Here is an 11,707-nt window from a genome sequence, read left to right as displayed (position 1 = left end):
CAGACCATTTTCATTTATATAGTGCTCTGTGAACACAAATTAGTTAGAATAAATCAGTTAAATGACGAAAAATTAGATGTCTATATACTTGTAACCACTCAGTGTACATTATCAAAAGTAAAAGTAAAAACGCAGTATCTTTTATAACATTTAAATTACATGCTTATGTAGACAGGGTAATAAAAGTATAAAAACCAACAAGTTCGATATTATGAACATATGAGCAGATTGCGATTCAACCAAACTATAAATGGTGTAATATTTAAATTAATAATTAGTTACTATTCGTTTTAACATCTTTCACTCATTTGTATTTTTCCATCATCACGAGGGAATTTTTATGTATGTACAAGGTGTCGTTTTGGTGTTCTTGGGATGGATATATAATATTAAAAAATTCAATGTCCTATCTTCTACAAAGTTTGTTCCTTTCCAGACACCAAACATGAAGGACTTGGCTAGAACAAGTTTTAAAGTGGAGGTGCTGAAAATCATTGAACAAAAGTGTTATAGTTGTATTAACAACCTGATACCAGAATCAGAACGTGTTTTTACATTAAACTTCAAGTAAAAAATTAAATAAAAATCTTCAGTTACAGTCCTTGCTACAATGTTCACATTAGGCTTACCTTAAGATGTTGAAAGAAAGCAAATCGAAAAGTACCTGACACTAAGTCCTTTTTAACTTCAATACCAGAAACAAACGTCTTCCCTAAGTGGTTGGTGTCATATTTTCTCAGAGTAAATACCATGCAACAACATTAATAAAACTAGCAAAACGTACAGAATGTATGTTTAATAAAGAGAAAAATTCCAACTCATATAGCTTCGAGTGAATTGTCGACAAACATGTAATGTAATACATAAACTATACAAATCTAACAACACCAGTAGGGATGCAGCCCCCTTGCATTTACTTCAGCTATATAAATGTTTCGATATTATGAAAAAGAGATTGTCTTCAAACTCAAATTCGAATATGAACAAACGTCTTTAGAAATCCTAGCAGAAAATAGGAAAAATAAATAAATTTTTAATTCTTCAAAACTGTACAAAGAATTATTTAGATTAACAAGGTATTGTTACGACAGCGGTAGTCACGTGACGCTGGTAACACGTCATGATATTCTAGAAGGATCGGGGAACATCACGAATAATCCAGTATGTGCTAGGCGCCCTCTATTCCTGTATATAAGTGCATCGGATAACGTGAGACAAATCAATCGGAATAGAATTGCAGACAGGCAGAGATAGGGACTGACAATTGAGTCAAGCACGATAGGACGTAAAGTGCGTGAATCGTTTGATGTGAATTATAGCGTGTGTTTATGTTAAAATTACTGTGGAAATTAAGTGTATTGCAAAGTTGTATTGAGAAAGAATAAACTAGTTTTATTTAAGAAAGAACTTGTATCGCTGATGTTTCTCGGGAAGAATTTCTACGGGAAATTAACAAACGAACAGAGACGTAACAGTATTTATACAAACAGCCCTCGTCCAAATAGTCAGATTTGAACTTTCAGTGTCCTATAAATTGAGCATAGTTTGCATGTTTTGAGTCTCACGTAATCCCAAACCTTTTTCTTTTATAAGTATCTTAACCTGGAGTGTAAGAGGATAGACATTAGAAAGATGTTAAAGGCTATAAGCATCTGTTGAGAATGCTTGGCAATTAGATTCTTAACCTTGAATGGGGGACGTAATTAGGTCGCAATCTCTGAATTTTCGTGATACATTTTCACGTCAAGAGTCCAAATAGCATAAAAACTGAACCTGATTTTGCTTGATATATCTTTCAAACTGAATGTCAAACTTGGTACGTTTTGACGAGGATCGACTGCTATTTACGGTGTATATTTGACCAGAAACACAAACAAAAACCAGAAGCAGTAGCACAGAAAGTACTAAGATGACCTAAACAAAATGTTTTAGTAAGGGGAACGGTGACTAAATTTCATTAACACCTGAATCAATCTTTTTCAAGGTCTCAAATAACAACAGCTTTTGCGTTCGATGAAGAAGCTTTCTTCTTTCCACTTCTAGGATCCTCTTCTGATATTTCCTTCTTGTTCTACATCACTTTCTTCGCTTTAAAATAAGATATAGCACATATAAAAGCAATCGAATTTGGAAAGAAAATGGAAAATATTAGTCAAAGGAACGAAAAATAATCTTGAATAACACGCTGAAAAAAAAGGTAACTGACATCTCGTTTTCAAAGAATGGAAGTCATAATCCACAGCTATTGTTCTAGCATACCTTTAGTAAATTCGAAATTTTCCGGATGTTACATACTCTAGACTTATCATAAATTTATTGTTAAGTCACAAATTTAGGAATAAAATAAAATATTAATAAATAATAAAATTTAATAGTTGGAACTTGGAAACTGTGTTTTGGTCATTATTAGCCTAAGAGTTCGGATTTTTTTTAAATTGTATTTTACATCCCCTGTTTTAGTTCAATCTCTAGTTTCTTTGAGTCTCATCCTAGCAAATAATGTTTTTTCTCCGCATGTTTGTAGAGACATCTCATGGAAAAAAGTCGATAAAGCCACTAAGGATAAGTTAGAATGGCGACAGAGAGGGGATGGAGAGTTTTGGATGTCATACGATGATTTTTTGAAGGAATTTGAAGAAGTCTCCATTTGCACATTAGGACCAGATTTCGACGGAGATGGAATTGCAGACAAGCCTGGTCAAGTAACTGATGTTCTTCACGGTTGTAGCTCATAGTTTTTATTATAATTGTAACATAGAATATTGTTGTGAATTGTTATTATCATATCTATTTTTCTTTACTTTTTACTGATCTTTGACTTTTGCCTCACTTTAGAAACTACAGCCCATACTCTTAAGAATATGTTTTTTTTGTTTTTTTTCTCACAGGTAAAGGCTATCTTGGGCGAGTGGGAAGAAGGGAAGACAGCAGGAGGATCCCGTAATAACCTGTCTCAGTTTGTTTTGAATCCCCAATATCTGCTATGTATTGAAAAATCTAATAACAGTAGGTGAATTTCAGTGAAAAATATTTGTTGGAAAAAAAATTCTAGTTGTAAACAAATAATTTTGAAATGTTTCACTTAACTCAGTTGTATTGGAGCTAAGGTACTTTTCTGCAAAAGTGCAATGTTTTTGCTTTTTCTTTAGTTTGTTAGACAGATTTGTAGAATTAACTTAACAATATAAATTCAACAATTTAGCAACAAAAAAAGCCTAAGCTAGCAAAGAATTGAGGCTTTATGCCTTACAAAATGGTGAAATTAAATTTCACCACAGTTTTTTTTTTTTGCTTTAATTCTTTAGGCGCGTACTTTTCTTAAGTCATATCATTCTCAAAATCATCATAAAATGATTCGAGTTCAGAGCCAGAATCATCGTCAGCTTGCACAAATTCAATTGCTATTTTGGGCCTGTTTTCTCATAAAAATTAAACAGTTTGCAACTACAAATATTACCGATGTTTTGAATAGCAACATACGCCATGATGGATACGAATCGGCGGCTGAAATCGTCATCAGTGCAGATTATGCTTTGTTTATCGATTTTGTGCGCTCGTTTCGCATTTCTAGCAGGGAAATCAAACCGCGTTATGTGGTCGCAATTCGGGAAATTGCGGATTATCTAGTTATATTAACTGAAATCATAATAGATACCTCTAATCAAAACAAATGCACAAATGAAGCAAATGGAATTACCGACAGATTTTATTCGCTGGTTATCCAACTTCTTAGATAATAGAAAATGTGGAGGGCATCTACTTAGAGTATATGGCTCCAAAGGCCGGTGTTCCCCAGGGAGAGATAGTTAGCCCTATCCTTTTCATCATGTATGTAAGCGATATGCCGTTAATAAACCCACATTTTTGCCTAACATCTCGATTCGCAGATGATGCATCAATTTCGAAGAGTTCTACAACTTCTTTAATAGTAGCAACAAATTTACAACCGGTTCTAAATGAAATAGTACAATGTTGTCAAGAGAACAAAATTAAAATAAATGTTCCAAAAAACAAATATGTTAGAATTTTCAAAAAAAAAAGGGAAAATATGCAGACACAAACCAGAATTATACCAAAATGGAACTCTTTTTAAATACCGCTACACCAGCAATATTTTTTAGTCTAACTTATGATTTGAAATTGATATGGAAAAATCATATAAACCAAATTAAAAATAAAGTATGGCAACGAGCAAGCTACTCTAGGATGTCATTGTCTAGAAGTAATAGTGTAATTCCACAAAATATCATCAAATTTATAAGTCGTATATATGTCCAGTAATAGAATATGCAATTCCCGCATGGATAAATGCAACACCAACAAATTTAACTAAATTACAAACAATACAAAATTCAGTAATAATCAAAGCTTTGAGAGTTCCCAGAACACCAAATTCTGATTTCATGCATAAATATGCAAATATACAACCAATCCGTGACAGGCTCCTATAGATTGTTCGTTTAAGTATTTGATAAAAATATATATAAGAATGATTTACTAACTTCTATAGATCGTTATATCATATGATGATGATTGTACTAAGTATCTTTCACCACTCAATATGTACATTCAGAAAGTCCACCTGTACTAGACAATAATATATCGCTACGATTATATTATCATAAGTGTATTTAAAAGGGTTTATTATATGTCAAATGCGCGCTGGATAATATAATCAAGTGACAAAGTAACTATTTTGTCCATGGAACTGTTTCCTAGTTTTTTTTAAACGACCAAATGAAATGACAAAATTACAAAAAGCTTGAATTGGCTCTTGCTGGATGGGGTAAAGACGTCTATAAAATAAAAACTAAAAACTAAGTCTGACATATATTTATTTAGTAATTTTTTTGCTTATTTGTGACTTTAATCATTTACTCATTTTTGTTTATTTCATGACTACATCCATTTATTAGAGGTATAAATTTAGTAGAACCTTTAATTGTTTGATCATACTTTGAAGTAAGTTAAATAAATAAATGAAGGTACATGTAACAACACATCCACCATAATGAGTACGAACTTATTTCTTAGTGTGTACTATAATTTTGGTTCAATCATTCAATCAATCTTATCTATTATATTCAGGCACGATATGGCCAGGTGGTTAGGGCTCTCGCAATCTGAGGGGCGCGGGTTCGATTCCCGGTCACACCTAACATGCTCGCCCTTTCAGTCGTGGGGGCGTTATGGCTCTCTCATGTGTTTCATTAAATGATTAAATCAGATTTTATGTGAAATAGAAATAATGTCTAAAGAATTTATAGATATTTCAAAAACAGGATTAAATATAATTTGAGCCATGCATTATTCAGGTTGGAATACTAAGTTTTTACAAAAGCAGTCTTAGCAGTTTTTTCATTGTTGTTAATTTGTAAATAATTATAAAATATTCTTATTTATATAATGAAATTAAAATTACTCTGCCCTTATAGAATTCACTATACAAAATAGGTTAAAGAGATCAAAAGCGTGTACAAAAGTATATTTAAAGGGAAAAGGCTAAAGCGGTCATACTGTATCAGTATCAGGGTGCTGTGAATCCAACCTGTTGCATAAGTTTTGGATATTGAATGAAAGGTTTTTTGAGCAGTGATTTGTGTCAGAAAAAAAGTAATGTTGAAATGCTATTTTTACACCCCGGATTAAAGATCTTGGAAGAACTAATTAAGAAGAATATAGAGAAAAAGATTTACAATCAAGCTTGAAGAAATTAAACTTATCTCTGATTTTGCTTGAACTATATAACAGTTATTGTCCCACAACGGGTCAGTGGTATGTTTTTGAATTTACAACGCTGAAATCCGGGGTTCGATTGCCCGCAGTGGACAGAGAGCAAATAGTTCGTATGTGTGGCTTTGCAATAGAACAAACAAACTGGCATTTGTTGTTCATTAGACTGATTGTGAGGTTGCTAAAACGTTAAATGAGATTAAATTTAAACTTAATATAAGTTTGTGTACTAATAACAAATTCGCACTTTGACGAGACAAGCAAAAAATAAAAATCATACCAATTATATAGATAAATGATATATTTTTTGTTGCGAATAATTAGGTAATAGTACTCAAATAGTGTTGTAGATATTTCGTTTTGTCGCCAAGAACGTTTGTGCAAAGCCAAGGTGCTTACAACCGATAACTAAATAAGGGGGAGGACCAGGTATTTTAACCACAACGTCCTGAATCCAACTACTAAGATACTGTCCGCGGCCATTTGTGGGTAAGGTGGTTACCCCTGAATTATACAAATGAAAGAATAAAACTCCTACCAATCTCCACCCATTTTAAGTTGTTAAGAGCTATATTAAACACCAACATAGCTTTTTTAAATACCCAACCTCCATTTTTTAAATATAAGTTCGTACATAAAAAACGTTACTGCAGAAATCTGATGGGCATTGTATGTGAAGACTTTGTGTAAATATATATATTGGTGAGTAATATATCTCTTAACAACTTAAAATGGGTGGATATTGATAGGCTCTTTTATTATTTTATCTGTATTATTTATTTGTAATTACCATAGCCACAATTGGGCGCGGATGTTAAGAGTGTAGCTCGTTTCGGGGTTTTGTCTTACTTCTTAATTGATTATAAGTTATGAGTACTTTGGTTTTGCAGCTGCATTCTTGGGGGTAAGTAACTAAAGAGACGAAGTATTCTCAAAGCAACTTCGGTTATTCACAGGTTATTGTCACACAGTTATTCACAAGAAAAGCACACTCTTTATTTAAATATTTGGTATACGTTTCGTTTTTTCAAAGCGCGAATTTGTAATTAGTATATTCTCTTCACTGTTTTGTGGTGCTGGTTTACACTGCTAAAATAAGGCTGTTGCAGTACAGTTTTTATATACTTATTTATAAATATTGTATATCTATTCATTCTAAATCGAAAGTTTTGTTTTTTTCTTCTAGGCCAATCCGTTTTCTTCGGATCGAACAAAAAATGTAGTGTTGTGATCAGTTTGATGCAAAAAAATCGTCGACCTAAAATTTTTAGTGGGTCAAAAATGTTACAAATTGGTTTCGTTGTTTACCAGGTAAGGAACATAAATCTACAAGTGTATGTAAAATTATCTGAGATCCAAATTCAGCAAAAAGTATGGTGTTTAAAATGGAAAGATTTATCCCTAGCCTTTTTTACATTGTAAAGTTTAGAGAACGGGTATAAATATCAAAAATCACTATTTCAACTAAAAGCTTCTTTTTATTTTCTTAACTGTTCAGTAAGTAGGTTCTTGTGAAAAGTAATACTATGAAGTATAACTAATTTTCTTTTTTTAAATCACCGCTAAGTACTTTAATTTTAACGACATAGATATTGCCAATTATTAAAGATATTTCAAATGGAGAATATAAATACATTATCGACTGAAATGATGAAACATTGAAAATCTACTTATACTCTACTGTAGAGGGGGTAGCCAGCATTACGAAGTGGAGAGGGGTTCCACAAAAATGTGGACCTATTTTTCTACTCAAAGATTTTAAGTGATTTACATGAAAGTCAAGGACTCATTTTAAAAATCTAAAAGATAGTGGACGTTTTAGAAAATTATGGTGGTCATCCGAATCCCCCACCCTCCTGGCTACGCCCCTGCTACTGTTTTAATTTATTTTTTTATGTTATATTCTATCGCATATAAATATATAGAGTTTTAACTAGACCAATGATCCGTCGAAGAGGCTTCCTGTAGAACACTTCATGATGAACTACGACATTGGAACTTCAGGCCCTTATATTAACTATAGGGAAGTTTTCAAGCGTTTTGAGCTGCATCAAGGATACTACGTCATCATTCCGGCTACATTTGAACCCAACTGTGCTAGTAATTTTCTGATTCGTGTCTATGCTGAAGGACCATTCCAGTTAAGGTAAGTACTAAAACGTTCAGATTGATGTGTATATACAAAGGTTGAGCACGTTATATAAAAACGATTTGAAGCCTCCCCACGTCATTGTACTCCGTGACGCAACATCCAGTCATGCTGTATTTGACGACTGTGCATCTTGATAATAGGCCTGCAGGACAGCTTCCACTGAAAAAACTCGCATCTCAAAGCCTTCATGCCCAAAGCATACCATTCTTCCCTATATTATTTTCATAACCCAACTACTATATGAGAATGATGGTTTCCAGGACACGTTTCAACAGTCTGATTGCACAGAAATCTATAGGTCCTGTGTTTGGCGAAAATAGAATAGCATGAATACTCGTTCCATTCTGTAATTACTTGAGATATGTGGCAGGTGAATGGGAGGTATGACTAGACCAACCAGTACCCTATTAGCCTCGTTTTCAGACAGAGATCTATATTTTTTATGTGCTAACTGTTGCCTAAGGCACGTGAACGACTTTTACCACTAACGTTTATTAGTGGATTCTCGCCTTTTACAAAACTGCAATTTGCTGACCACAGCTGGAGTACAATATATTGCAGGTCTCTTTCTCTATAATCATAATATCTCAAGTTGATCCATATTCTTTAGTTTTTTAATGCCATTTAAGTACATGGAATATCTCCATCTTGGACATTTTAAATCCATGATATAAACACATCTTTGTGATCTGAATGTTTTACACCAGAAACGACTGTTACATACCTATTCCATAAGCAATCAGTTTTCGGGGACATCACACTATCTGAAAAACAATGCCAAAATGTTTTTCTGATACATTCTGCTCCACCGTGGCTTTATATCTGTTGTGGTTGTCATTTGACCTGCTGATTTGTGTGTTAAAAATCGTTCTAATATAGCGTATTCAACTCTCTTTGTGTGTGTATATATATATATATATATATACATACATGAATGTGTGTGTATTATCTTATTAAGTAGGTTCCTTAAAATAAACAACTGCACATCTGTAAAAATTATCTAGATATTAATAAGTAGATGAACACATGAAGCATGATCCTGGGGTATTTGACGCTACTTCCTTCAGACAAAATATTGTAATTTCAGCCAAAAATTAATCATTCTCAGGCATTTGAAATAGTGACTTTAACAAATATCTCGCCTTATTTTTAAGTGAATGAATTTAAAATTAAATAACACAGATGCACAGTGCTGCCAAACATTGCTGTATTGTCAACTGTTAAAGCTATAAAATTATCACTCATAACATTTACAAAACAACCTCTACTTACATCACTATTTTGCTAATACTTGAAAAGTGTAAATAACAAAAAATCTACTAATATACAAAGTATGTTCAATCCATGGCTATACAATATGTTGTTTTTTTTTCATGGTGGCATCTACCTCACTCCAAATCCCAAACTGCACCTTGGTACATGTACAGTTAGTACAGAGATGAGAAATCATGAAAATATACTATTTATAGGTGATAGATTGAGGACTTGAATTCTGTGCTTGAGATCACACAGTTTAAGGATTGGGATAATGTACATAGGTGAGAGAGTAAGGATTTGTTTTCCTTGTTTAGAGCCATGCAGTTTAAAGACTGGGATACTGATTATAGGAGTGGGAATATTTCTTTTGCTTGCTTGAAGCCATGCAGTTTACGGACTGGGATACAGTTTATAATTGAAGTCACGTAATTTAAGGATAGGGATACTTGTAATACGTGAGAGAGTTATGGTTTGTTTTGCTTGCTTCCAGCCACACAGTATAAGGTAAAACCATTTAGAAGTGAAAGAATTAGGATTATGTTGACTCCTGTGTCCTTACATTGTAAGGACACAATTTGGCTCTCGTCATATTTCGTTCCAAAAATAAAACTAGTGGATGAAATCGTTTGAAATTTGACAGGAACTTTTCTAAATGTATTTAATTTTAGAGAAATAATGTATTTAATTTTGTTTTTTCTACTATTTTAACTAAAAATTCGTTATTCATTGTAGTTGTTTACATTCAACCCTGAATAGTTCACATGTAAGGTGATTTTCATGTTAAGTATAAAAATACTTTTCAAATTTCATTTGCATAACTTCTAGAGCTTCCTAAACGAACATCAAAAGTTTTTTAAGGTAGATATTTATATATATTATTTTTCATTTTCTGTACAGTAACACTAACTGTATATATTATTCTCAACATACAGTTCAAACTGAAATCAAATGTTTAAAATTAAGAAATGGAAATATGTACATACTTTGTAAATCTTTCTCACATAATATCTTCTTTGGGCCATATCCATAATTTTATATCTTTACCTATTCACTTATAATTTATTTTTAATGTTTTATTGCAGATGCAATATCTGGATATTTAATGTATTTTTTTACTTTTACCTGAATATCCAGAAACATTAGTTATGCAAAAATAAATGTCTGTTAGATGATCTTTGGGGCTCATGTCATATCATTGGAACTGGAAATAGCATACTTGCTCTCTTCTTATTCAGCTATTGTGTGCAAACTATACAACACATATGTGGAGCAATGCTTTTCTTAATCACCAATTTTACAACAAAATAATGGTAGTAAGCTACCTCTACCTTGTGTGGGATGTTTTTCCTTATTGAAACTGTAATATATTTCCACAAATGGTGCAGAAACGTTTGGGGTGATTTTTGCACCTTCTGACATTACTTGAATTGGAGGCAGGCAGTATTTCAAATGATTTGCTAAAAAAATATAAAATAATTTATGTTTATAGAACTAGAGTTTAAAAGATTTTAAAGAACAAAGTTCTGCAGAATTTGAATATATTGTGGGTATGATGGAAGGAAGAAAATCATCACTTTGTTTTGACTGTGCATGGAGCAAGGTGAAGTAACCAACTGAGTGAGTGAGAGGCAACTTAGAGAGAGGTTTCTGACTCTGTCCCTTTTATGCTCAGTCGAGGGACTTCTCGAATATTCTAGCAAACTGAGCACGTGAGGATTTCGTGATTTCCGGGTGGAGCAGGTGAGCGAGGGAATAAAGCAAAAGTTTAACAATTCGCTATAATCATATCGAGAACAAATAGCATATATGAACAATATATGTCTGGTTTCTTTGTAAACCGACAAACGTCGCTACTGTCTCTAGTATGGCTAGTATAGTATTAGAATGAATTCTTTATGCAATATATATTATAAAAACAATCAACAGTATAGAATAAAAAAAGTCAAGAACCAGACATGAAAATTGAAAATTCTAATTCAAAATTCCTTGATTAATCGCGGGGCCTCTACAAATACTGGGCCTGGTATAGCTGCAAGTCTCACACTTGCCTTTTCCCATTACTGGCAAAGCGTCAAGTGCTTCGTCAGTAGTAAGTCCGGAACGATCCCGCCCAAAGGCTGCCGCCTCGCGCTGATTGACTGCCTCAGGGAGGGAGAGGGGGGAAGACATCAAAGATGAGGACGTCATAGTTTCAAATATTGCCAACAGAGGGCGAGTCATTAGAGACGCGTTGCTAGGCCGCCAAGATAGGTGGCCATGATGTCATAATGTTGAAATTCTAGTTCCATATCAGACAGCCCACCGTAATGGATGATTACATGATAATACCACAAAGTAGAGAACGTGTTTCTAGGCATGCAAGACAGGTGGCCAGAACTCATACAATACATTTCTCATCATGTCGATAAATAATCATTAATTAATAAAATCGTTCCTAAAAAGGACGCTTAACTCTAATTAAATTACTATTAAATAGTCGTAAAATAAACTCCTAGTACTAATTCATTAATAATTAATCCGTCCTAAAAAAGGTCGATACAATAATTATAATTTACTGTTTAAATA

General features: G+C 33.1%; 1 protein-coding gene across 1 annotated transcript in view; it reads left to right on the top strand.

Annotated features, from left to right (window-relative positions):
- LOC106473682 (calpain-A-like) overlaps nucleotides 1–9,368 on the top strand; it is a 43,471-nt gene extending 34,103 nt beyond the window's left edge. Inside the window, exons 8-12 of the mRNA XM_013934362.2 lie at nucleotides 2,525–2,702; nucleotides 2,889–3,006; nucleotides 6,920–7,044; nucleotides 7,671–7,879; nucleotides 9,313–9,368. Coding sequence (XP_013789816.2) covers nucleotides 2,525–2,702; nucleotides 2,889–3,006; nucleotides 6,920–7,044; nucleotides 7,671–7,879; nucleotides 9,313–9,316 — 634 coding nt within the window. The 3' untranslated portion in view covers nucleotides 9,317–9,368. The remainder of the gene's footprint in view (nucleotides 1–2,524; nucleotides 2,703–2,888; nucleotides 3,007–6,919; nucleotides 7,045–7,670; nucleotides 7,880–9,312) is intronic.
- The last annotated feature ends 2,339 nt before the right edge of the window (nucleotides 9,369–11,707 follow it).

This window comes from Limulus polyphemus, unplaced genomic scaffold (assembly GCF_000517525.1).
Source record: "Limulus polyphemus unplaced genomic scaffold, Limulus_polyphemus-2.1.2 Scaffold6398, whole genome shotgun sequence".
Lineage (NCBI taxonomy): Eukaryota > Metazoa > Arthropoda > Merostomata > Xiphosura > Limulidae > Limulus > Limulus polyphemus.
Note: the sequence above shows the minus strand (reverse complement) of the source record. Positions and strands in the feature narration are given on the sequence as shown.